The sequence below is a fragment of the Pseudonaja textilis genome, chromosome 3 (genome assembly GCF_049901715.1).
Source record: "Pseudonaja textilis isolate UNSWEBS1 chromosome 3, rPseTex1.2, whole genome shotgun sequence".
In the NCBI taxonomy this organism is placed as follows: Eukaryota; Metazoa; Chordata; class Lepidosauria; order Squamata; family Elapidae; genus Pseudonaja; species Pseudonaja textilis.
In genome coordinates, this window is record NC_141992.1 from 82,605,332 (window position 1) to 82,632,945 (window position 27,614).

The following is a 27,614-nucleotide window of genomic DNA, read 5'->3' on the forward strand; positions in this document are numbered from 1 at the left end:
TAATAACTAAACTTGAGGGAATCTTTAATTTTAACACATACAGATGTACATGTAAATCTGTTCCACTAATTTCAAGAATAAAGTTTAACTTGAAAGAGACTTTTAACTTTTGGAGAATTTTGGACCAGAAAGGCAAGCTTGCTTTACTGAAATCTAAATTATAGATCTGTAGCTAAATGGTAATCCAAGACTCTTAATGTCTCCTCTAGTTGGAATGACATTTCATTAAGACAGGGCCTTGAACAATGTGTTTCAGATACTTAGGGAATATTCATTTTAACACTGGGAATAAGGGAATATGCAGTGGACATATAATGTTTCTTTGGAAATAAATCTGATGTAGGATTTTACTTCCAAGACATTATGGTATTGTATTTAAAACAACATAGCTCAATCCTAGATAAAGATTACAACTCAGTCATTTCTAATCAACCTTCAGAGCTGTAATCTTATGTACATTTAATTCCAGTAGTTGGAATTCATTGACACATGAGCATAAAAGAAGGAATTAGTCTACTTTCTGTATAATACAGCTCACTTCAGCCAATAAATAACCATGAGACATTTCTCATTATTACACATTTTTATTAGCAGTTCTTTTAAAAAATAAAGATGAAAGAACTAATCCCAATAAAAGAGAAAAAATGCACAACTTTTGCATTTACAAAATACATCAAAGTACAACTGAACTAAGCAGTTACATCTCCAGGAATCACTGAATTCTAAATCATACATATTTTCAACAGATTGAAAATTACTGAGCAGAAGGAAAAGAAATATACAATCTCAGATACAGAATAAGCCTAACTGAATGAACACAAATCCCAAACTAAATACTAATATTAATTTTTTTTGAAAGCAGCAATAAGCCACCAGTTTCAGATACATGAGCCTGAAAAAAATGTGCATTCAAATAAAAACAATGCAATTGAACTCAGATTGATTGTAGGGTGAGTAATCTTAGATACAATTTCTTACTTTCGCCTCTATGTTCTGCCAACATACTGTGAGCTGCCCCAGATCTCTGTTGCAGATGTTGGCTGCAGCTTTTGTATAGTAATCTACGCTTAATCTTTTTAATCTGATCAAAATATTGCACAGATAAAATAGGGGGTTCTTTTGGTAGTGGCAAATATTCAGTATATACAAGTTGGATGTTAAAATATGGATTTAACAGCTTTGGATGCAGGAGGGTTGATTCTTTGAAAAGCAAAAAAAAAAAAAAAATGAATTATATAGGATATCTGGATCTCAGACTTTGTCTCTATGGAACATGTAGAGTTGAAAACACAATTGCTGTTCTTGAATATACAAATATGTAGTTCACAGAGAAGGCAGCTCCTTGAAATACTAGGACCTTCCCAAATTTTACTATATCTGTCAAAAGTGCTGTATTCTCTGTGTCTTGAATTAAGATTTGCATGGAAAAGTTTCCCAATCTTGTAACTATCCTTTATTAGCTTTTACCGATAGGCAAGGAATTAAACTGTTATATTATTTTAAAGATATAGAAAAAATTCAGATTGAATATTCACATACTGTAGATATTGTAAGTTGTATCAGTTCAGAAACATTTTATCATTATATTAAAAAAACCCACTGCAAATTATTTAGCTCTTGGCTTAAGACATAAAATAGCACTGCTTTCAAAATTAACACAATTTTTATTAAAGATTATAGAGGAAGATGAGGGCAATCTTCCTATGTCTCAAGATCAAGATAATGTATTTGTGTCAAATATTTCACAATGTGCTTTTTTAAAATATTATTTTGCTGTGGATAGGGGAAGAAAATGTTATTGCAAGTTATTCCACAGAAAATATTTCATTATTTCTGAAGGTGGAACTATTGAGTATCACTGGAGTAATATCTGCTATATAAATCAAGTATAGCCTCATTGTACAGAAGAAGAAAAAAATGCTACAATTTTATGGAGAATTTATTCTTTGCTTCCTTTTACTGGCATATTTGAACGGGCAGGCTGAAAATGAAAAATGGCTGTTGGCTTACACATTGTGGCTGGAGATAACTGTATATTATTTGCAACTTCGATGATGTGAATGCACATAGCTTTCTGGGACAATCTGCATTCAAGTGTTTGGGGTGGGAGGAGGTTACCTGAAATGGGGATAAATAGCAAACGAAAAAAGCTTTCACATGCTGAGTACAAGAGATGGAATGTTTCACCCAGACTTTACACCCCCAAAGAGCTCTCGCAGAAATTAGTTCCAAATAATGTTTAACCCTACAGATTTTACAGAATTCCCTACTTGATATATTATTTGAATTGCCGGGAAGCACATTGAAGCATTTACTGGAGCACATTCTTATACTTTATTCTTGTGATTAGCATAGTTTGGAAAACCAAACTGGGAAATCATAATATTAGAATATTTTAAAGGCATGTTGCCATAGATGCTAGCCAATTTATTAAGGCAGTAGGACCTTTGTAGCAAGTGTTCTGCCCGGTGCCACATTCCAGAATAACCACTGTTGCTTTCTTTTTCTAAATTCCTGATGTCCACTGGCTTCACAAACATACCCGATGGCTTTCCAGTGTGCTTGGCTACCAAGAAATTCATGGCGATATCGTCACAATTTTGAGTTTCATCGATCATGGCGTGCACAGCTTCAGGCTGCTTTTGAAAAAGTTCTAGATATGTGCTGCTGAAGAAGGCAGCTCCTATTAGGATCATTGAATACTGGTCTCCATTGCCGATGACAGGACCCTGTAGTTCAAAGCTCCCATAGCTGAAAATCCCCGCAGGGCTGGGGATGTGCTTTCTGGGAACAAATCCAACAATCTGATCTGGAAATTGCTGTAGGAAAAGAAAAACGTCATGATATTGCTCTGGGGCACCTGTTGCAAATAAAAAAGATTTATGACCCAACAACAAAAATATACATAAAAAAGAATTGCTTATAAGATGTTCCCCACAATCAGATTTATTATCACTGCAAATTTAAACACAGTTTGCGTGGAGAACTGCCATACAGTTAAAAAGGTGAAGAGTAGAGTTCAGAAAAAGCCCTGATTTTATTTTGGCATACTTGATGGACTCAATAGGCCCCAGTTTGCCTATGTATTCTACAGCCATTTGTGTGTCTTCTGTGTTATATTACAAAAGAACAGGATTAGGTTTTTTTTTCCTCCTGCATCTCGTTCCCGGGCCGAGCACCGAGATTCCTTCTAGAAATCCAGAAGAGATTTGGTCTTTGGGGGAACTCCAATCAATACCCCAAATTTAAATAATAATTCACATATTAAAAAATGCCCCAAATTCATGATCTACTGTAATCCTAACAACTATCTTATAAGAACCAATATGATTAATTTCCAAAGGCTGCAAGTGAAATACTTGCCTAAAGGACATAGGGAGATCATAGCACAGGTAAGATTTAAATTAAAGTCTGCTTGACTTTTAGAATTGGTGTTACTACAGGTAGTCCTTGACTTACGACCACAACTGAGCCGAAAATTTCTGTTGTTGAAGGAGACATTTGTTAAGTGAGTTTTGCCCCTTTTTACCTTTCTTGCCACTGTTGTTAAGTGAATCACTGCAGTTGATAAGTTAGTAACCCAGTTGTGAAATGAATCTGGCTTCCCCCACAAACTTTGCTTGTCAGAAAGTCACAAAAGGAGATCGATCATATGTCCTTGGGACACAGCGACGGTCATAAATACGAGCCAGTTGCCAAGCATCTGAATTTTGATCACATGATTGTGGGGATGCTACAAAGACGTAACTGTGAAAAAAATGATCGTGTCCCTTTTTTTCAATGCGGTTGTAACTTTGAACGGTCACTAGACAAACTATTGTAAGTCAAGGACTATCTGTATGCTATACTAACTCTCGAGATACATGCAGAACTGTAATGAATTGCGTCAAATGTACTGAGAATATAGAACAGATATAAATGTAGGCTTTGCCCGAAAATACCATCCTGGTCTCAGCACAGAAGCATTTTATATAAAAGAAATGATTATTAAACACAAATGATTGAGTGATATATTAGAACTTTGTCAAGGAGAATGTAGAATGTGAATAAAAGATGAACTGCATGATATAATGGATTAAAATGGTGGTGCAGTGATTTGAATGCAGTGTTGCAGGCTAATTCTGCCTACTGTCTGGAGTTCGATCCTGACGGGCTCAAGGTTGACTCAGTATTCCCATCCTTCCGAGGTTGGTAAAATGAGGACCCATACAGTTGGGGGCAATATGCTGACTTTGTAAAACTACCCAGAGAGTGCTGTAAAGCATTATGGGGCAGTATATAAGTCTAAGTGCTATTGTGAAGAACATTATAATATACACATGGATCAGTGGGAGAATTTGTAGTTGAAAGAACTGAAATTTACAGTAATATTATAGTCTTAAGGAGAATTTTTATAAAATGCTGTATTGTTGGTACATTGACTGGAAAAATTGACTAGAAAGGTTCTTCAAACATATGCTGGAAGTGTAACAAAGATGAAGGGACATTTTATCATGCTTGGTATAAAAAAGGCCAAACAATTTTGGACTCAGTTACATACAATACTGAAGATTTTAAAGACATACAGTATATACGAGGGGTCGCCAACCTTTTGGACCTCAGGGATCACCAAACTCATAATTTTAGATCCCAGGGACCACTAACTGGTTCTCCGAGTGTGGCCAAATTTGTGGGTGTGGCTTGGTGGTCATGTGACTGGCTGGACATGGCTTGTATGTAAATATTATAAATATTTATATAATTATTGATTTTTTTTATTAAAAAAGAGCAACTTTTACCCAAAATCGGGAAAAGCAGGCAGATTGAGTTGCTCACAGAATCATTCAGTGATCTATCTATCTGCTATCGGCTAGCTCAGTCTCTCAAAGTTGCTTGCCATGAGTCTGCACTGAATTTGCTTGCAAGCAAACCTTCAATCCTAAGGGAGGTTCGGCTGTGCTGAGCCGAAGATCTAAAGACTAGCTAGAAAGCAAGAAATCCAACCATTTTCTGCTTCCTAGCTAATCTAAATCTCCCGGCACAGCAGAACAGATGATGGACGGAAAAAGGAAAAATACCAATTTAGCAGGCAAGTTTACCGGGTAAGGAGTGAGTGGGCGGGGAGGGTTCCCGCGGGCCTTGTGGGTGGCGCAGCCTTATGTTTCTGCGCAGCCTGGATTAATTGCTTTGTGGGGGTGTGCTGGGGGTGAGATTTCTCTGTGGCCCACCAAAATTTTCTCACGGCCCACCAGTGGGCTTCAGGCCACCGGTTGGCAACCACTGGTATATACATTTGAAAGAGATTGGGGGGGGGGGGGATTGATGGATAAGCAGTTTGAAAAAATTCTGACACTTTATTTTTATATTCTGTACATTGACTTCAATAGGATAATATTATCTCTCTCTCTCTCTTTCCCTCCATCCCCCTCTCCCTCCCTCTCTCTCTCAACAGGTCACATCCTTTACCAGTAATAGACAAGTAGAAAAAAATGGCAGATGAAATGCAGAAATGGCTCAGGCAGATACCTCTTTAATTCTCATGAGTATAAAAGCAGGGGAGTGGGGAATAAAGCACAGTCAGGCTCTTTTACTGACATAGCCAATCTCAATAAAAACAGTTTTAGCCTTTCTGTGAAGCTGATTTCTCAGTTTACTCTACATAGTAGGGCTGATGGCGAGCTATCTGGTATGGCTTCTGTGCCGGGAGATTCAGATTGAAATGTGGCATGTGTGCATTGCAGCTGTTTGCAATTCCTCAAGCCAAATCCTTCTTTTCTGGGATCAAAAAGCAGCTTTGCAATCCTTGGAAAAGATGTAGCTGTTATCAGGGAGCTGCACTCTCCCGCTCCCTTAGAATCCAAAGGGTCATCCTGCCATTGCACATTTTTTGTTCATCACAATGCTTCATAGATATGTGACAGAACACAACATCAGATATATATGTAGAGTTTGGCAACTGGCAAAAGTGGAATTGTTGCAAAGTCACTTTTTAAGATTAGTAGATTATGGCCTCTATGATAATCTTTCATCAGGAGCTCGTTAACTCTTTCTTTATAGGGATGGATGTTTTTGCCTACATGGTCAACAACTACTGGTCACTAACAGTGTTTTTGGGGATTGTTAGTGTACATACTGTTTCTGTATTTTCTTTTTTTAAAAAAATAAATTTTATTAATTTTACAATTAAAAACAGATCTACAATACATACACAAAAAACAAGGCCTTGACAAGGCCAAGAAAAGGAAGAAAGAGAGAAATGTAAAAAGAAAGAAAAAGGGGGAAAAAAGAGAGAGAAATGATCCTTTTCCAGACTCGGCAATTAAAAGACATGATGGTTGTTCCACTGATACAGTGGAACTGTGTCTCTTGCACCTCATAATAAACATATAGAATTGGCCCCTCTGTTAAATTTTCGCATGTGTAGTTTGGCTTTTGGTATGCTGGTTAAATATGACATAAATCTGAATTTCAAAACACAGCTGAATTCCTTTTGTGTCTTATCGCAGTCTTCTTAGAAGATCTTGGCATTTTTGAAAATTGTCAATTTTAAGAAAAATAACTCCTCTACATATGCTGTATTTCTTTGAGACTAATTTCTAAATGTGACTTGAAGCAAGTGTAATTTCTAAGTAGGTGTACATAGAGGATCTTTGGAGACCGGTACAGTAACATAACTCAAAACACTTTTTGTACTAAATAAACATGCAAAGCATAATGCTAACATTACCTGCCAAATGGAGAAAGCGAAAACTAGGTCATAGGCGCTAACTAGGGTATCATCATCCATCATCAAAACAGCTGAATGGAGAGAAATGCATTTTAATGAGTGCCTACATTTACCAAGCAAAATACTTACAACAGATTGAACAATATTCATAGTGACTGGAAAACAGAGTTGCCCTTTGGCAGGATTTTGCCAAATTCAGGAGAACCTAAAATATGTCATCAACGGCTAAAAAGTTATCTTGCTCCCAAAGTGAAGAATAAGGAGTGAAAAACCTCTGAATCTCATTATACCAACAATCACAGAAGAAGTTCATGTTTCGTTCTGTGCAACATGAATTCAAGATTTTATATTCAAATGGATTCAGCTTTGTTCAATAGGGCTTAACTCTGTAGTAAGAACGTTTATGATTTCAAGGGTAAGCTGAGTTCATACATTGCTGCAACCTATATTTTTATCATACTCTATGAACATACCATAATTAGAAGGGTTTACCCTTCTCCTCCAAAATTTCTTTTAAGTGAGACAGATGTTAAGTGAATCTTGACCAATTTTACCACCTTTCTTGCAAGAGTTAAGTGAATCATTGCAGTTGTTAAGTTAATAAGAGAGTTATTAAGGGAATCTGGTTTTCCCACTGTTTGTTAGAAGGTTGCAAAAGGTTTGTTAGAAGGTTGCAAAAAAACATGACCCCAGGACACTGCAAGCATCATAAATATGAGTCAACTGCCAAGCATCTGAATTTTGATCATGTGGCCATGGGGATACTGCAACAATCATTGTCATGCCCCTGGTGGAGTCTGACTCTGTGGGAGAGGAGGAACAGCCAACAGGGAGTGGGAGTGTGGCTCCAGAGGTGGTGGAGGAGGCTGGGGAAGGGCAGAGGCCAGCTGAGCAGTCAGAGGAGGATCCAGGCCCATCCCCTATCCATCCTAGGTCACGCAGGGAAGAGAGGATCAGGGAAAAGCGAAGTCTACTCAATAGGAGATTACCACTGCATTACCTTGCAGCTGGGAGCTATGTATATAAGTTTGCAACTGCGCAGTTAGAATTTGCAGGAGTCAATTTAGTGTTCACCTTGAAAGAGGTTTATCTTTGCTGGTGTTCTTCCCATGGACTTTTCTCAGTTATTTTCCTGGAGTTTATAATTAGTTATCTCGGCTTGCTTCAGAACTCTCATCAATGAGGTTTGTTTTGGTTTTCTGTTTGCCTCCCTATTTACTTTTGTGACTTTAAACTGTGCCTAATAAAACAGTGAAGTTAAGTTGAAGGCTTTACTGGACTTTAATGTATGTTTTGGGTTTTGAGTTATTTTGAGAGACTACGGGTCATCACATTTTGAATTCAGCCACCCCTTCAACTTATTTTTGCTTTTTGTGGGGTGACCATGGATCAGCTCAGAGCAGAGATGCCCAGTTAACCCAGCAAGTGGCTCTTTTGACTGCACAGGTGGCATAAATGCAAGCTGCCCGGCCACGCCGAAAATGCCCAGTAGCAGTGCCAGATAAATTTGATGGTTCACTGGCCCAGTTTCCAGCGTTTTTTGGGCAGTGCCAGCTTTACATGAGCCTTCGGTCTGAGGACTTTCCCACTGACCGGTATAAGGTGGGGTTTTTGATTAGTTTGTTGTCAGGCCATGCAGCACATTAGGCGAGGCCTCTGCTGACCCAGCACGACCAGGTGTTGGACAATTACGCCAAGCTTTGCTGTCAGTTTCAGGCTATGTTTGAGGACCCTGTTCGAAGCCAAACAGCAAACAGACGTTTGAGAGAGTTGAAGCAGGGGCGCGGCTCACTCATGGATTATATTGCTAGTTTTCGGGTGGTTGCTCAGGATGTGGCAGCACTATTAGACCAGTTCCAGGAGGGTTTGTCATCGGAGCTCCTGGATGAGTTGGCGAGCACTGAATGCCCTCACACCCTTCAGGAGCTCATGCATTTGTGTCTTCGTATCGATGCTAGACTTCAGCAGCTACGGGTGCGATGACAGACAGAGACCGTATCTGTTCCCAGCAAGATGGCGCCCTTGGTGGAAGTGCCTTTTGGAGGAACCCATGCAGTTGGGGGCTGGCCGCCCTCATCTGGCTCATGTAGAAAAGAACAGACATCATTGTGATGGTTTATGCCTCTATTGTGGCAATCGAGGCCATTTTGCGGCCAAGTGTCCTGTTAAGACATCCACAGAAGCGACACCTGTGGTGGCAGGAAACGAGCATCGCTCGGCTTACGGGGGTCTGCAGGTCGGGGTGTAAAGTCCATAGGCCCGCCATCTTCACCAACCTTGCCACCCTCGCCACCTTTGACATCTCCGCCACAGTCGCTATTGGTGAAGCATCTTGTGTTGCCAGCAAGTGTGTTCGTGCCTGGTGTGTGAGTGGTGGAGATCCCAGCTCTGGTCGACTCAGGGGCCACAGCCAATTTCATAGATGCTCATTTTGTCAAGCAGTGGTTCATTCCTCAGCAACAGGTATCCCCACCAGTAATGGTGGAGATGATTGATGGTTGGCCCCTTCGTTCAGGACCTGTGGTTGCTGCAACCAAACCTCTTTGAATGTGTATTGGGCAGCATGTGTAGGAAACCATGTTTTATGTTGCCGCAGTGCCTCATTTTCCGGTGGTGCTGGGTTTGGAGTGGCTACAGGCCCATGATCCACAGATTGTCTGGTCGTCTGGAGCTGTGCAGTTCCTTGATAGGAAGTGTGCCAACCATTGCTTGCGCTCCTGTGCAGGGAGTGTGTCTCTGCCCGTGGACCTGGATCTACCTGCGGAGTTGGTGGACTTTGCTGATGTGTTTGGGGAGAAGGAGGTGGATCAGTTGCCTCCGCATCGGGCGTATGATTGTCCAATCGACTTGTTGCCCGATGCAAAATTGCTGGTGGGTCGGATATATTCCCTGTCGGAAACGGAGTTGGCCATGTTGTGGGATTTTATTGACAAGAACCTCCAGAAAGGGTTTATCTGGCCTTCTACCTCCCCATTGGCTGCACCTGTGCTTTTTGTAAAAAAGAAATCAGGGGAGCTATTTTTGTGTTGTGATTACCGCAAGTTGAATGCAATCACAGTGAGGAATTGGTACCCACTTCCCCTCATCCCTGAACTGATTGCGTGGCTTCATCAAGCTAAGATCTTTATGAAGTTGGACTTGCATGGGGCCTACAATCTGGTTCGCATTCGTGCAGGGGATGAGTGGAAAACAGCTTTCTGGATGAGGTACGGGCATTTTGAGTATACTGTGATGCCTTTTGGATTAACCAATGCCCCAGCTGTGTTCATGCATTTCATGCACAATGTTTTCTGTGATTTGTTGGATCAATTTATGGTCATTTATTTAGATTACATTTTAATTTACTCAGACTCCCTGCAGGAACATTGGCAACATGTGTGGCTGGTGTTGTAACATTTGTGTGATAACCACCTGTTTGCTAAACATGAGAAGTGTCAGTTTACACAAACCATGATTGACTTCTTCAGACATTGTATTTCACCTGCTGGGGTGGAAATGGACCAGGAAAAAATACAATCGTTGCAGGAGTGGAAACCTCCACAGTGGGTTAAGGATGTGCAATTACTGTTGGGGTTTGCAAACTACTACCACACATTTATTCCCTGCTTTGCTGCCTTGATTGCTCCCTTTTCTAATCTGCTCAAGAAGGGGGAGAAGTTCCATTGGGGTGCTGAGGAGCAGGCAGCTTTCGAGGCGTTGAAAGTTATCTTTGCTTCTGAGCCTATCCTCAAACACCCTGATCCAGGCCAGCCATTTATGGTGGAAACAGATGCTTCCGATGTGGCTGTTGGTGTGGTTTTCCTCCAGGCCTATGCTCCCGCAGGCACCTTGTTCCCATGCGCTTATTATTCCTGGAAGTTGTCGGCTCCAGAGCGCAACTATACGATTTGGGACAAGGAGCTATTGGCAGTTACGGCTGCTTTTGAGACAGGGCGGCACCAGCTGGAGGGAGCTCATCACCAAATCGAGGTTCGGACAGATCATTGCAATTTGGAACACCTACGTACAGCTCAGACATTGAACCATCATCAGGTGAGATGGTCCTTATTCTTTGCTCAATGTGATTTCCGGGTAACCTATGTTCTGAGAGAAGGGAATCAACGCGCCGACGCCCTATCTCGGAAGCCTGAGTATACCCGAAGGGAGGATAAAATCTTGCCCCAGACGGTGAGTCTGTTGGGAGTGGTTTGCAGCCACCGAGGAACCTGTGGACCTTCGAGTGAGGATTCAGGAGGCGCAGCGGCAGGACCCATTTGTGACAGCTCGAGGTCGAGAATTGAATGAGAATGGGAGACAAGAGACCCCTTGGGTGTATATTGGGGACCTGTTGCGGTTCCGCGATCGCATTTATGTGCCTGGAGGTCCTCTTCGCGGCCTTATCCTACGTCAATGTCATGATAGTCCGGTGGCAGGACACTTTGGGGTGTTCAAAACACTGTACCTCATCTCTGGGACATTTTCGTGGCCGAGATTTAAACATGATTTGTCGGGATATGTGGCGTCCTGTAGGATCTGTCGCCAAGCCAAGTATGCTCCTGGTGCGCCTCCTAGTCTATTGTAGCCCTTGCACATGCCAGAACGACCGTGGGGGGCAGTTTCATTGGATTTCATCCAGTTACCACCATCGAATGGTGCCACAACCATTTGGGTGGTGGTGGATATGTTGACTAAAATGGCCCACTTTATTCCGTGTGCAGGTCTTTCATCAGCCAAGATAACGGCTTAATTGTTTATCTCCCATGTTTTCCGGTTGCATGAGTTACCAGACCACATGGTATCAGATCGGGGGGGTACAATTTATGGCACGCTTCTGGCAGACCCTACCCACAAAACTGCAGGTTCAGGCGTGTCTGTCATCTGCTCATCACCCCGAAACTGATGGGGGGACAGAGAGAGTGAATGCTATTTTGGAGCAGTACCTCTGCTGTTTCAGCAATACTCAACAAGACAATTGGGTGGAGGTGCTGCCGGTGGTGAAATTCGCTTATAACACTGCTCAACATGCATCAACCCGTGTGTCCCCTTTCTTTGCTAACTATGGGTTTCATCCATGACTTTTCCCTTTAGCTCCGTCTGATTCCCCAGTTCTGGCAGTGGATACATTTTTGCAGGAGTTAAAAGCCATGCACAACATGGTCCGTGATCAACTAGAGAGAGCCAAGGAAGACTATAAATGGTTTGCAGACCAACATCGTCATGATGTTCCACCTTTAGCGGTTGGCAATCAGCTTTAGCTCTCTACTCGATATTTACCAACAATGCGATCATCGAAAAAGCTCGATCACCATTACTTGGGACCTTTTCCAGTCGAGGCGGTGATCAGTCCTGTGGCTTATCGTCTCTCCCTGCCACGGACCATGCATATCCATCCTGTTTTTCATCGTTCTCTGTCAGTCACTGCTTCGACCGACAGTCCGCACAGACCGGCTCCATCACAGCCAGCCCCAGTAGCCCCTCTGGGAGAGGAGGAATATGAAGTGGATAGCATCTGAGATTCATGCCAGTTGCGGGGCCGATTTCAGTATTTGGTGGCATGGAAATGTTATGGACCAGAGGACTTCACCTGGGTCGATGCCACTGATGTTCATGCTCCTCGTTTGGTCCTGGACTTTCATGCTCGGTTTCCTCAACGTCCTCGTCTGCCTGGTCCCCGGGAAGGGGCCCTGCGGGGGGGGGGATAGTGTCATGCCCCTGGTGGAGTCTGACTCTGAGAAAGAGGAGGAACAGCCAACAGGGAGTGGGAGTGTGGCTCCAGAGGTGGTGGAGGAGGCTGGGGAAGGGCAGAGGCCGGCTGAGCAGTCAGAGGAGGATCCAGGCCCATTCCTTATCCATCCTAGGTCACGCAGGAGGAGAGGATCAGGGAAAAGCGAGGTCTACTCAATAGGAGATTACCATGATCCTCCTCGTGGCTTGCAGGTGGGAGCTATGTATATAAGTTTGCAACTGCGCAGTTAGAATTGCTGAAGTCAATTAGTGTTCACCTTGAAAGAGGCTCATCTTTGCTGGCGTTCTTCCCATGGACTTTTTTCGGCTATTTTCCTGGAGTTTATAATTAGTTATCTCGGCTTGCTTCAGAACTCTCATCAATGCGGTTTGTTTTGGTTTTCTGTTTGCCTCCTTATTTACTTTTGTGACTTTAAACTGTGCCTAATAAAACAGTGAAATTAAGTTGAAGGCTTTACCGGATTTTAATATATGTTTTGGGTTTTGGGTTATTTTGAGAGACTACGGGTCATCACAATCATAAATGTGAAAAAGGGTCATAAGTGACTTTTTTCAGTGCTGTTGTAACTTTGAACAGCCACTAAGTGAATTGTTGTAAGTTGAGGACTACCTGTACAAATTTTCTGTTGTCTCTTACAGTCTGAGAAGTTTGGAGGGAAGGTCCATTCTTTCTGTGTCTATTATGGAGCTCCAGCATACCTGGTGTATCTTATTTAATAATTATCTAGGCCAGGGGTGCCAAACTCAAGGCTCAAGGGCTTAGATCTGGCCTGCAGGGCCGCCCTGAAAACAGCAAAGGACGCCACCGACACAAGTGTTGTCAAGCTGGCCATGCCCATACTGTCTACGCCCACTCCAGCCCTCCGAGGTCAAATACAATCCTCTATGCGGCCCTCCATAAAATCAAATTTGACACCCCTGATCTGAGCATTCCTTCATCCCTTTTCTCAAGGTCTTTCTCACATACCTTGTCTGCTGCATGAATTATTCATTACTAACTCTTCCCTTTCATCAATAACCCCTTTATTGCACTACAAGCTGTAATCATGACTGATGGGAAGGTAGAATGAGATAATAAAGAGAGACAATAATTACCTTTTGTTTCCAGCTCTGGGAAAACCTGAAGTCTATTCCTCATGTGATTTACTGTTTGCACTTTGAAGATGACAGGGACAGGATGAGGTCCCAAAGTATTCCATGTTTCTTCAGGTGCTTTCTCCCCAACATTATTCCACACAACGATCACTTTTTGCAGATGAGGCATGGCTTGATAGTGATTTAAAAGCTTCAAGAGTAAGTCTGTTCTATTGTATGTCTGCATAATAAGAGTAAATGAATCTGAAGCCAGCTGGCTTTGGGATTTTCTCTCCCTTCGCAGAGTGAGCATTTTATCTTCCTTAATATTAGGTAGTAAAGCTGTTAATGCACCTGCCACCAGAAGCAGCAAAAAAATCACTATAGAAGAAAAGTGGAGTAGCCGGATACCCATAATTCTTCCAGGGAGCTTGCAGGTATGGTAAAACCTTAAGTATTTTTAAAAAAGAGGTGAAAGTTAGTCAATCATTCATGATCATACAATGCTACATACAAAATTAACACTAACACAAACTAAGCAGTTTCTTTAAGTTGGCTGCTTGAAATTTAGGAAATGAAAGCAAAGCATTCCATCTTGCCATATCCAAAATATAATCTAACAACTACACAATTCTTCAACTGTATAGAAGACCAGGTCTGATTGTACAGCTTGAGTTGGACTGTTTTAGTTGGACTTCATGACATTAATCATGCTTGTAGATGACCTTCAGCCACCTGAGATGAACGGTTCTCCTGGTCTTTTGGTGGCTTACTAATAGCATACTCACTTCTCACATTTGAGCACATGAGTAGTTTACTAATCATCAAGACTGAGATTCCTCCCAACCAAGGTAACTTCAACTTAGTCTGATGACCTGCATACCGTATCCAGTAATAAAACAATAAACCAAGGATAGGTCAATCTGCACATTTATTTATTAAATATATACTGAATCATTCTCCTTATACGCCAATATGCCTTGCAATAACTTGAATGAAAATATAAAAGAATAAAATATGGCATTAAAATCAACTAATATTTTAAAGGATTTGTGAAATTAATACAACCATGCTATTTTCTAAATATTCAGAGAGTAAGAGCATTCCATTATCTGGGAACCACAGGGAAGCCCCTCTCCCAAATATCAAGTGTTCACACTTTAGTCACTGACATATATTGAAAATTCACTCTGTTACCAGTCTATGTTATCAGGCACATTCATAGCAGGAGAGGTGTTCACTCTTACGTCTAAGTTGTTTACCAAATCCAGATAATCAGAGTTGGAAGGGACCTTGTAGGTCATCTAGTCAGATTTTTATCAATCAACGCTAACATCTTAAGTTGTGCCCAACAGACAATGGGGAGATTGGGCACATGCAGATTCTTTCATATAAGTATATGATACCTGAACTTTTGCATTTTTTACACCTATTTTAATTTCCAGACACTTTTCCAGCTCACTGCAATAGTCACAATAGATTGCAACTAAAAGAAGGATGACTGTCACCAAATCCAAGGAGCTTAGAAAGAGTTGTAATTAATGTATCACTTGATAGTTATGTAAACACACTCCTGGTCATAACCATCCCCTACATATTTAATTATAGCTGGGAATGAAACAGAGTATTCTCAAACAGTAGATAAGCTCCTTCTATGAGAGAACAGCTCCACCTAAAGTAGACTTTGCTTCAGTTCTGCAGTTCTACTTTCCTCTTTATTAATAATAGCATCTTCTTCTTGCCTGAGTTTAATTTCAGCTTGGTTTCTCTTATCACATTGTGCTGAACACACATCCATAATCAAGATCAGGTAAAAATCCAAAGTAATGACTGCACTGATAATGTCAACTTCCTGGGCCCTGGATCTGGTCCACAGACCACAGGGTGCAAAAGTTATTGCTGATAGAGACAAAAAAAATCTCAAGAATAGTCAGCAAGACATCCAGATCCATCTGGAACATGAATTGGACCATTTTAAACAATCATTCAATTTCACAATCTACAACTGATCAAAGATGACCTAGTTAGATTTGGGGACTACTTCATAAATGTATTCCCACCAGTATATTCCTGGAATGGTTCTGAAATAGTGGAGCAGAAATTGCATTAAATCGTGGAAATTCAATATAGATGCTGGAAGGATACTATTATTTATGTGGGCTGTTCATCATTACTATGTTTGGATTCTATAGATTCCCAGCCCCTTTGTAAGATAAAGCAATATAGGTAGTCCTCAACTTACAACTCTAATTGGCAACTAGCCTGCATTTACAATTTTGGTCATAAATTACCAGTCACCATGTAACCAGAACTGATTTTACAACCATTTTTGTAGCAGTTGTTATGTGAACTTTAAGTGAACCCAATACTCACTATGGCCTGGTTTTTGTCGGAAACCGGAAGTAAATGTCAGTTTCAGAGTGGATAAAAATAAATGATTTTTTAAAAAATAAAAAAGTCAGATTTTTGATTTAAATCAGATTTTTTATTATTTTTATCAAATTTATTTTAATAAAATGCTTTTGGAGTAAAAATCTATCTAAAGATAATGTTCTACTTAAGATACATTAATACTTTAGTTTATTCAGCATGAAATGGAGCTTAGGTATGTAGAATAAGGCTGTATATTCTGCAAAATTTAAAACTCATTCAATGAATCCAAGCTCTGTAAGCTAAATAGGAAACCTTCATTTTGTTTGCAAATAATAATATTAAAATTTTTAACTACCAGCAAGAATGAGTCCTTACATTTAAAGAATACCTGTCATTTCAGATCCATCATGGCAGTATCTGTTAGCGGGCATCCACTCACCCGCTACCCGCCACGTCCTTCACCTTGTTGTGTCACTGCCGCATCACCAACTGTCCCATTAAAGTGAATGGGACTTTAGAGTCAACAGCGGGTCAGAGGAGAAGCCGCTGCAGGACAGAGATGACAGTTGCTCTTTGAAAATGATGATTTAAATCAAATTGATTTAAATCAAGCCTTTTTACTAGTGATTTAAATCGTGATTTAAATTGACTTGATTTAAATCAAATCTAACCAGGTCAGTTTCTGGCAAAAATGTTGCAAAGAGCACAAAGAGGCACTACAAATAAATGTAAATGCAGGCTGGTTGCCAAGCACCCAAAATGTGATAATGTACCAGGGTATAATTCCCATTTTCTGGGTCCCTTGTAACATTGAATGGTCACTAAGCAACCAATCGTAAGTTGACGACTATCTGTACATCATTCAGTCTATTATTTCAGAACAGGCATTCTTGATATCAATGAGGAAATAACACAAAACTGGCAAAGGGCCAGTGCTAGAAAAACTAGCCTTTGGCACATAATACTTTAAGTAATAGGTACACTTTTATGTCCCAAACCATTTGTATTACTTCATCAAGGAGAGCTATTCAGGGAAGATGTAAGAATTTATATTTAGATAGCTTACTGATGAAGGTCCAAGGTGATTCAAGAGTACATAATGGGTGCATATGAATTAACAGATACATAATACTTTCATCTGAACAAATATGTGCTGAGTGAGGAATAGCAGGATGCTATTTTCAGAGCAGGAACAACTTACATAAAATTATATGCAAAAAAGGTTTATGCGACAATACACTGCAACATTTGGGGGGAGATGTATGCATAATTATAGAATGTTATAATCTAGATTAAATAATAGTGGGACTAACATCGAAAAGGGACTGCTCAGGGTTCAGGTGCTCACTTCAAATCAAAGGAGAAGTTTAAAAGAAATGTTGAGGTAATCTAATAATTAGATTATCAGATTAGGCAAAAAGAGATCTAGATTTAAACCCTCACTTGAGCTAGGATGCTTATTTGGTTCCTTTTGCTCAAGCCCTATCTCTACCAACATCTGTGATGGAGAGCTAATGCATGCTGCTTTGAACCACATCAAGATGGTATATAGATATAATAAATGAAGTCCAACGAGTAAAACAAGGCCTCCATCAAACAGCAAGCCAAGAAAATAGGCTGAGGATGGGACAGTTAAAGAGCAAAATCCAGAGAAATGAAAAGCTAAACCAAAAAGAAAATGGAGAGAAAATGCTTGTTTTCATAAGCAGAGATAGACAGTGCTGTTGAGTAGGAACCACTTAGAATTCTGAAAGCAACCAGTAGGTGTTCTTACAAAATGGCTACCATGGTTTACTGATTGCAAAACATCCATTCATCAGATGGTGAACTGCTTTTTACCATCACAGCGGGATCCTTACTGCGGCTAAAGAAGTCTTATAGAAGAAACTGGTGATCTGCACAATGCCAGCTTCTGTACTGTTGTTAGAAACATGTTTTGCTTTTATCAATGTAAAATGTAATACAAGGGAGGAAAGGAGGGAGGAAGCCAAAGTTGTTAAAAAGAAAACAAAAGCAATCTAGAAAGAAAGGAAAACAAATATAAAGGTTTTCCCTTTCAGGTCGTGTCCAACTCTAGGGGTGGTGCTCATCTCCGTTATTAATTGGAGTGTTGTCCAAAAACATTTCTATTGTCACATGCCAGCATGACTATATGCCAAGGCTGAAGTGGTATCTATTTATCTACTCGCATTTGCATGCTTTCAACATGCTAGGTGGCCAGGTGAACAAAAATATACAAAGCATATAATATTCATGGATATTCTATCTCTCAGCCCATAATGTCAAGCTTGGGCAACAAGCCAATCAGTCAATTCCTATCCAAACCAATGAATCAATGTTAGGTTGAAAGCCAATTTGGTCTAGTGATTAAGGAACCAGGCTAGAATTAAAGAGATCCTGAGTTCTAGTCCTGCCTTAGGTATGAACATTAGCTGGGTGACTTTGGGCCAGTGACTGTCTCTCAAACCACAGCATTAGATCAGGCAACAAGCTAGTTGATGAATTCCTATCACAACCACTAAATGAATACTCTGTTGTTCTGAAAAAAAGCAGGTCCTGTACTTGCAAGAAAATGAAAATTCTACATACATTTTAATACATGGTAGCTATATTTCATTATAATAGCTAACCTAGTAAATAATTCATCTGTATATTGCTAATAAAATCTCTACAAACCATAGAGTTCTTTTAGTCTTTTAGCTGTAAGTCAAGCATACAGACAATCCATTTTTTTTCTTCTAGTGTCAACTTCCATACAAAGGAATATCATTGAGAAAAATACAAACTTTTGAGAATATTAAATCTTGTTTCACAATTATACTGTACATATCATAACCTTTCCCCCAAAATAGCAATTATAAAATATTGGATAAAAATTTTTTTTTTTAATAAGCAGAACAAAGTTTCTAAATAAGATGTTTAATTTCTAAAAAATAAGACATAATTTAAGATCTATTGAAGCGTTTGATATTCAAATGAACACTTCTTTTCATTGTCTATGTAAAACAGGAAAACTCTAATTTCTTACTGCATTGCATGTCAAATTGAGTCATTGCCATTAGTTATCAGCAGTGCTAGAGGGTAAGTACTGCAAAATGCCACATGTTGAAAGGCTTTGTACGGTGGGGGCACTGAATCACTATAGACCTTAATCAATAATGATACCATGAGTATCTTCACTGAATCCCCTACTGTACCCACATATGCTTTTGCCCACTTAGTCTGTTCCACCTCCTGCTAGGCTGAAACTTTTGATAATCAGCTTTTGTGCTCAGGATCTGTCAAAGATAACAATGGTACAAATCACCATCAACAATCCCCAGGAATCCCTGCAACTCTAGTCTTCACATTACATTTTCAGTAAACTTGGGCACAGACTAGCTACATCTTCAGAATCTCTGTATTCACTGGGACAAGATTAGCTTTTCAGTTTTATTCTAGTGGAGAGCTAAGACTTACTGATGAATTCAGGAATGAAGTTTGACAACAATAACAAGGAATAAAGCTCGTAACAGTGCAGTACTGTAGGACAATATTGGATGGATTTCAAGCTTACAATGCAATGCAACAATTTAGACAAAAGGGACACTGTTCACTTAAGGCAAAGGACAGATACAAGTTCAGTTTTATTTTGTATAAAAATTGAAACTGCAGTCTTTTCTCTAAAAGAAAACCAACTTTGATTCCTTAAGTCTTCTTCTCTAAGCCTCATTTGGAAAAAAAAGTAGAGGATGTTTTTATGTTGGTATTAAAACAATAATTTAGTATATCCCAATCTACTTCTTCTCTTCACAACTGCAATATGAGAACAGACACTTCGCTGATCAATATTTAATACTGGTTTGTACATCACTTTAGTTCTGTATCTATAATACACAGGAGGGGGGATCTCAGTTTTGCAATAGTAAACAGTTTGAAAGGCCAAAGCATCACAACTTGTAAGAAAGGCATAAGTTATCATGAAGATGACTCAAAGGCAGTAACACCAACATCACTTACTAACAAAACATGGTAAGTATGTATACACTAAGTACAACAACAAGGAGCTGTGGAATCAGTAACCCAAACTTTGGGGTAAATTTCTAGAGACATTTGAGAAACACTGGGGAATCCTCAGACTTTCAACCACTGGATAAAGAAATATGCATTCTTGCAAAAACACAGTGACAAAATAAACAGCAGACCAGTCAGTAATCTTCCAATCAGGACCAACGACAAATTTCAAACTAACTTGACATTACAGTGCAGTAAAGTGTCCTTCATTATACATGTACTACTAATAAATGGGAAACTTAATTGGGCACATGTATAATGAAGAATTCTCACAAACCCATGTCCAATGAAAAGCTCTTGTGAACTACTGAAGATCATATTACTTGTTGTGGGTATACTAGGATGGTAAGCAATCTTGGCTTCTAAAGGACGGATGATAACACATCAAAGTTACACATGAAACAAAGATACAGATTCTATAATGTGTCCAAGTTCTTTCTAACCTGGTATACTTTAGATGTGTACAATTACAACTCCCATATGTATTGATTGTTCCAGATGTTATAATCCTATCATACCTGAAGAATGTTGGATTGGGAAAGTTGCCCATAGCAATTGTGGAAACATCTTTTAGAAAATGCTTTAACTTTTGCATAAGTTTATTAACTGCCAAGTTCATATAACATGGTTAATTAGATTAAAAATCTAGCAGTTCTTGGTTTCTTTAAACCTTGGCTATATATATATATATATATTGGTGGCTTAATGTGTTATCTGAACCCAGTCCATTCATTTAGATTATAACTGAAGCGATAATTTAATAACTCAGTTAAGTATCAATTCCCAAATATTAAGAAATAGTACAATATAGTAGTTCAAGCGTTTGTCAGGATGGGGAAGCCAATGTTCAACTGATTGGGCCAATACCATTCTCCCTCATCTACCTATTTCATGATCTCTTTTATCTCTTATGAAGATAAAATAAAAGATATATATTGATATAAGACTTTTTCATCTAGCTCTTAAGAGGAAAGACAAGAGGTAAAGCTAAGAAATAAATTTAAAACAAAGTACCACCTGCTAAAATAAATGTTCAACTTTGTGATGATTAAAGTGTTTCTGGATTAGGAGTAGAGATAACCAAGTTCTAATACTCTTTAGGCATGAGTGTGGGCTGAGTAACTTTGGGAGAATCACCCTCTCTGAGGCCTAGACTTGGGACATTTAAAAAAAATCTGCCTCTGCAGCAGACAAGCATGGTGCATTATGGTTCATCATTTTCAATGAAGAGTTTATGCAGTGGATTGAGTGACTGATAATTAATATATAAATGATGTATATACCGTGGTTTATCAACTCAATCCAAATATCTCTGTATAGGAAGCCAAGTAGCAGTAACATTTCTAAATATTTAAGCATGGACAATGCTCTGTTTTTTCTCTAGGCATTAGAAACAAATAAAGTTTTAATTTCTAAAATGCATGAAAAGCAATCTAGAGAGGAATCCCATTTGGTTGAACTCACCTCATTCCTGCAAAGGAAGTTTTCTTCTGTGTTTATCAGGGTTCTTGATATAGGATAAACTTTACTTCTGTTGGAAAACGAAGTAACTCAAAATTAGGTATTGTCATATTGCTTTAGGAACTACGCTATCCTTCCCCAGTTTGATGACCTCTCAATGTACCGAGACTGCAACTCCCTGAATTTCTAACTTGTATACAGGAAAAAGATAATAGGATCTAGCAAAGGCATTTGTAGGCAAAACCTTTTCCATCCAGAGTGTGCTTGTTAATGTTGTTAATATTTCTACAGTCTATCATTGCAAAGAGATGAGATTTGACATCTTTGTTTTTGTACACCTTTTTGCCAATATATACAATCATGTCTTCATTACACGGCAACTTCTATAATGAGAGCCTCTAAATGTAAACTCACTTCCAAACAGACCACGCATTTAGTAAACAAAAACAGACAAATTGTTTTCAATTGAATGTTCTGCCTTGTTCACCAGATGTTTTTTTTGCTGACACATCACATCTAGATCAAAGCATTTATCAGTCCTTATTTGAAGAAGGTTACCTATGACTGAGAGCCTCTCTTGCACGAAAAATGACAATATTGTTAGAGAGGATACAGATAGGAATAGGTTTTTTTGCCACTACTTTTCTGAATCATCTTCAAGCAAGGCAGTTGCTTTAGGACAAAAGCATTTATTGAAAATTGTACCTTGAGTTTTATACTTGTCACCTATTTAGACCATGAACGTGTATGCTAAAAATTTTCCATTTGCAGCTTCATGTTATACAACTCTGGGAGAAAGACCCAGCAATCTCAGTAGGTTTCAGTCCCAAACATGCATTTACAAAACTTCAGACTACAAGAGTTGTGTGTTAAATATGACACCAATACAAAGCAGTATGGTATAAGGCGCACAATGAACATTGCCTTTCACTCCTGTACAAAAGGCAGGATATGAATCAATCAAGCATAATATAAATAGATAAGCCAAATTGTGTTTGATGAGTTCTTTTGAAGCAGCTTTCCATAACTGCCTCACTCTGGGTATTGGACTTCAAATCCCAGAATTCCCTGGATGAGTCCAAGATACCTGGAGGGAATCAGCATAGGGAAGGCTTATTTCTGAATAATCATCTATGAGTTTCCCTAAAAGCTAAGGCTATTGTAGGTAAAAAAATGTGAGGGAAAGACTGTGGTTGCTGCAGCTAACCCTGCATCAAAGCACCTCTCTTTTTTAGGGGGCCACTCTCCTATTTTTTAATACAGCTAGAGCAAAGTATTACCTTAGAGGCATCTAATCCCTTAAGGAAGCTGTTTGGGATATATACAGTATAAAAGTGTTGTCAGTGACGCAGAGACCGATATACAACTCCTTCTCCTGGCATTATGAAATCTCCCGCAACACCCTACAGTTATTTATTTTTCTCGTCCCCATGCAAGTCCATAAACCAAACGCAAAACGAGATGTGAGGAGTGAGATCAAAGCAAAAGATCCAGTAGGCTAATTATTTAATTATTTTTCTTTTAGTGCCCCACAATTTATGTCTCTCGCTCGACCACTCTGCGGAACCCCAAAATATTTCTCCTTGCCTACCACCCCCGACCCCGGCCATGTATTGTATACGACACTGCACAGCTTCTTAACCACAATCGCAGTTTCCCTTGCTCACCTGCAACCAAGGGGAGGCCGAGGCCCGAGAGCGAGTTCGCATATCAGCAGGAGCGATCGCCTCGGGAATTAGGGAGCCGTTATCAAAAGGCGTCGCTTCCGACTCGCAAGCCGTCTAGCGCTGCACCGCACGATTCAACCGCAATTAAAAAAACATCCATCGCAACGTGAGAGGAACGCAAAAGGGGGCTGGACCCGGTCCCCGCAGTCCCTTCCTTTTTTGATTCCCTGTGCTTCCTGTTGGGAGAAAGCGCCCCTCCTCTAGGCTCCGGCGGTTGCCAATGCGATGGGGGCAAGTCGGTAATAATAATTTTGCAAGTATAGAATATGGGATTTTCATCCCTTTTTTCTTTTCCCCAGCTAGACTGATCCCCCACCTCCCCCAGTCGTGTTTGGGCGCCCCCTCCTTATTGCAGCCTCTCCTATTCTGGGAAGCCGTGGTAAGTCCATGGCAGGCAAAATTCAGAGGAGGAGTCTGGTAACATCTTTTCAGGCCGACGGATTTTATTAAAAAGAAAGCCCTTTTGATAATAATACGAAGATCTGCATTAATACAGATAGAAACAGAACGACTATGGCAAAAGAAAGTAAAGATTTAGTGATAGGTACTTTGGGTGCCATTCCCAAAAACTGGAGCAACACCTGGAACATTACCAGCATTGACAAAAATCACTGTAAATCATTTGCAAAAGGCAGCTTTACTTGGAATAGCTTATGTCCTGCAACCTACTTTTAACATCACCATATAACATCTGCCTATTCCAGGTCCTTGGGAAGGACTTGATAGGTGGATAAAAATGTCAAATCCAACTTAAACATCTGGCTGACTGTGTGAAAAACTATAATAATAATTTGGCACAAGTCATGAATGCAAAACATCCTCAACATCCGGCCCACTGCAAAGGCAGTCCCCTGCTGTTTTTATCTTGATCTCCTTCAAAAGTAGCATTCTTTAGTTTCCCCCACAAAATCAGTTTGTGGCAATTGTTTCATGGTAAATTTAAGAGGTGAAAACCAGTATTGGTTTAAGGTATTAGGATTGAAATTGAAAGACGATGAATTATAGTCCTGCCTTAGAGACAAAGCCTGTTGGGTGATTTTGGGTTCGTTGTTCTCACTCAACCCTCTGAAGGAGGCAAAATGGCAAATCCAAACATTACCAAGAATATTGGTGGGACTAATCAGACTGCGTCTAAAAATTGGATACAACTGAAGGGAAGAAAAATATAATTAAGGGCAGGGCCTATGCTGCTGCTCCAGCCCACAACTAATTGCTGTGGACATTCCCCTTGGTTATTTGCCTTTAAGCCAAGATAATTGAACCTCTGCCATGGTGTTGAAAAGTCACCTCTCCCGTGCCTTTGATTAATCTACAAATGTCAGAAAAAGGTAATGTGGAAAAGCAGGGTTTTTTTAGTGCCAGTTCTCCCTACTCCCAAAAGAGCTTCTTCTGTCCAGCTGAAGAATTGTTTCCCATTGTTTCTGTTCCCACAAAAAGGTTCTGTAGTTCTGTAGAGGGGTGGTTCTATTCTGGAAAGCAAAGTGGGAGCAAGTAATCATCAGTCATTCTACAGGAGGATTATTTTGCATATGCGTGTGAATGCATAGGCTCTGCAGCCTATGGAAAAGGGTGAGAATCTAGTTTCTCCTCCTTTTTCTTATCATGCCTGCTTCTCATGACAAGAGGCAGGTGGGACAGGTGGCAGGAGAAATGGAGGCAGAGTGGGATGGAAAAGTGAAGGAGAACAAATGTGAAAAATGGCTCCCTTGGTGCTGGTTATTGGTAGCAGAGGAACTGTGGATTAGTTAGCTTACTGACATCAGAGGAAGTACTGTACTCCTTACACAGCTTCTCCTCCTTCCCCAGGATCTCATGGCAGAATAAAACAATTTCTCCTTTATTCTCTAAAGGTAAAGGTACCCCTCGCACATACGTGCTAGTCATTTCTGGCTCTAGGGGGCAATGGTCATCTCTGTTACAAAGCCGAAGAGCCAGCATTGTCTGAAGATGTCCCCATGGTCATGTGGCTGGCATGACTAAATGCCGAAGGCGCACGGAACACTGTTACCTTCCCACCAAAGTGACCCCTATTTCTACTTGCATTTTTACATGCTTTCAAACTGCTAGGTTGGCAGAAGCTGGGACAAGTAACAGGAGCTCACTCCGTTATACAGCATTAGGGATTTGAACCGGCAAACTGCCGACCTTTCTGATCGACAAGCTAGCACGGGTCTAAGCTATGTTCAACATGTATCTGAACTGGCATTCTTTTATTCCTGTTACTGCACTTGATTTTTATTTTGGATTGATTAATTATGTTAAACAACTAAACACAAAGATCGTTTTTTCTCTCATGCCATCACTCTGCTGAACACCTAAATACCACGGTACTGTATTAGGTCTAAGGATCTTTACCCATGTAGTATAGCTGTATAGTTAGTTCTTGACTTACGACCATAATGGAGCCCCAAATTTGTTAAGTGGGTTTTGTCCCATTTTACAACTTTTCTTGTCCATAGGTAAGTGAATCACTGCAATTGATAAGTTAGTAATCTACCCTGTTTCTCCAACAATATGGCCTCCCCCAATAGGAAGTTCCAGCATGTTTTATAGGCATGAAATGAAATTAAGCCCCTCCCCCCAAATTAAGGCCTATATTAAAACATGCAAAATGGGGGGGATGGTGTGTGTGGGGGGCTTGCCGTTAGGAAGTACTTTTGTTGCACACCCGGATATGGTGCTGCCTGCGTTGACCCCAATATGAAGTGCCCCACCAACGCCGAGGTCAATATCCAAGCCATCACTGCCCGCCCGCCCGAAGATGCAAGTGGGGCGGAATTAAGTCAACCCCCAAAAGACGGCCTAGCCATTTTTTCGGGGCTCAAAAAAAAAAAAATAAGACCCGGCCTTATTATATGAGAAACACGGTAGTTGTTAAGTGAATATGGTTTGCCCATTGAGTTTGCTTGTCAGGAGCTTACAAAAGGTAAGCATATGACCTTGGGACACAGCAACTGTCATAAATATGAACCAATTGCCAAGCATCTGAATTTTGATCAGATGATTAAAGGGATGCTGCAAAGGTCATAACTACGAAAACAGTCATGTCACTTTTTTCAGTGCCTTTATAACTTTGAACTGTCACTAAATAAAGTGTTATAAGTCAAGGATTATCTGTATTACTATTATCCTTCTCATCATTTTTACTACATCCTCCTATTGGTAGCTTATGAATATATTACTTCATTGTTTGTATGTACACTGAGCGCTTATGCACTGGAGACAAATTCCTTGTGTATCCAATTATACTTGGTCAATAAAGTATTCTAAAATATTCTAATTATGTGCCATCAAATCAGCATGGCCCCTTACTGTTTTTTTTGGAAAGAACCCTTGAAGTCCATAGGTTATCCTATTTCCTTACCTTGGTAAAGTAAAACTTCTTAGGCAACAATACTAGGCCTGTTGACTTGGGAATTCATTAATGGAATTTACTTCTTTGTAGCGTGCATATCTGTAATGTCAAGTAAACGTATTCCCACTGTACTTAGCGTGAGTTACACCGAAGTGCACATGTTAAGGATCGATTGTAAAACTAGTTCTTCAAGTCAATACAGGTAGTCCTCAACTTACAACCGTTCATTTAGTGACCGTTCAAAGTTACGATACTGAAAAATGTTGACTTGTGGCCGTTTTTCATAGTTACGACCTTTGCAGCATCCCCATGGTCACATGTTCAAAATTCAGATGCTTGACAACTGGTTCATATTTATGACGGTTGCTGTATCCCAAGGTCGTATGATCACCTTTTGCAACTGTCAAGCGAAGTCAGTGGGGAAGCCAGATTCACATAACAACAAGGTTACTAACAAATCAACTGCAGTGATTCGCTTAGCAACGAAAGTGGCAAGAGAGGTTGCAAACATGGGTCCAAACTCACTCAACAAATGCCTCCCTTAAGAGCAGAAATTTTGGGCTCCGTTGGGGTCCTAAGTCGAGGAATTACCTGCACACCTCCTGGGATACCACCAGTGTGTCGAAGCACAGATCTCTGGGCATTGCATCACGCAACCGTTTGTGCAGCGTAAAAATTAAACCGAGCCGACCTCATCCTTCCTTTTTTTCCCGCCGCGACATAACTTAGCCACCCCCATTCCTCCTCCTACTGCGCAAGCTCACTAGCGACGCTTGGCTGCCGGAAGTCGGTGCTCAAAGAGAGAGGCCGGCTTTTGCCTAGCAGGCGGGGGTTGCCTGGCCGACTAGCGAGAGTTGGGGGGCGTCGCTGCTTTCTCGTTCCCCCCCCCTTCCCCCCGCGACCCTTACGCCAAGCGAGGCCCCGGCTTTCCCCTCCGCCGTTGGGAAAGATGCTGCCTTTGTCCATCAAGGACGACGAGTACAAACCTCCCAAGCTCCATTTGCTCCGAAAGGTCTCGGGATGGTTCAGGTAGGGGCGACTTGTTTGGAGGGGACGGCGGTGTGTGTGTGTGTGTGTGTGTGGTGGTGCGGAGAGTGGAGAGAGACATCGCCCGGTCTGCCGGAGAAAAAAAAACCCCGAG

General features: G+C 40.5%; 2 protein-coding genes across 4 annotated transcripts in view; one reads left to right on the forward strand and one right to left on the reverse strand.

Moving 5' to 3' along the window:
* Positions 1-564: 564 nt before the first annotated feature.
* EXTL2 (exostosin like glycosyltransferase 2) lies at positions 565-27,564 on the reverse strand. Of its 3 annotated transcripts, none has more exons than XM_026700415.2 (5): positions 27,460-27,564; positions 21,395-21,461; positions 13,526-13,953; positions 6,707-6,777; positions 565-2,819 (listed from the first exon to the last, which is right to left on the reverse strand). In XM_026700415.2, exons 2-5 carry the CDS (start codon positions 21,397-21,399, stop codon positions 2,328-2,330), a joined length of 996 nt encoding a protein of 331 aa, XP_026556200.1. In that variant the 5' UTR covers positions 21,400-21,461; positions 27,460-27,564; the 3' UTR covers positions 565-2,327. The 3 variants fall into 3 exon arrangements, with proteins under 3 accessions (XP_026556200.1, XP_026556198.1, XP_026556196.1); XM_026700413.2 differs by lacking the exon at positions 27,460-27,564 and adding an exon at positions 27,065-27,235; XM_026700411.2 differs by lacking the exon at positions 27,460-27,564 and adding an exon at positions 23,059-23,294.
* Positions 27,253-27,614, forward strand: part of SLC30A7 (solute carrier family 30 member 7) — a 32,626-nt gene continuing 32,264 nt past the window's right edge. The window contains exon 1 of the mRNA XM_026700405.2: positions 27,253-27,502. Within this exon, the coding sequence (XP_026556190.1) occupies positions 27,423-27,502 (80 nt within the window). The 5' untranslated portion in view covers positions 27,253-27,422. The remainder of the gene's footprint in view (positions 27,503-27,614) is intronic.

Bases quoted from the DNA above. Each gene is read 5' to 3' on its own strand.
- EXTL2 (XM_026700415.2), bottom strand. The intron at 6,778-13,525 runs GTAATTATTGTC...CTCTCCATTCAG, and splicing joins CCCAGAGCTGGAAACAAAAG to CTGTTTTGATGATGGATGAT. The intron at 2,820-6,706 runs GTAATGTTAGCA...CTTTTCCTACAG, and splicing joins TCGCTTTCTCCATTTGGCAG to CAATTTCCAGATCAGATTGT.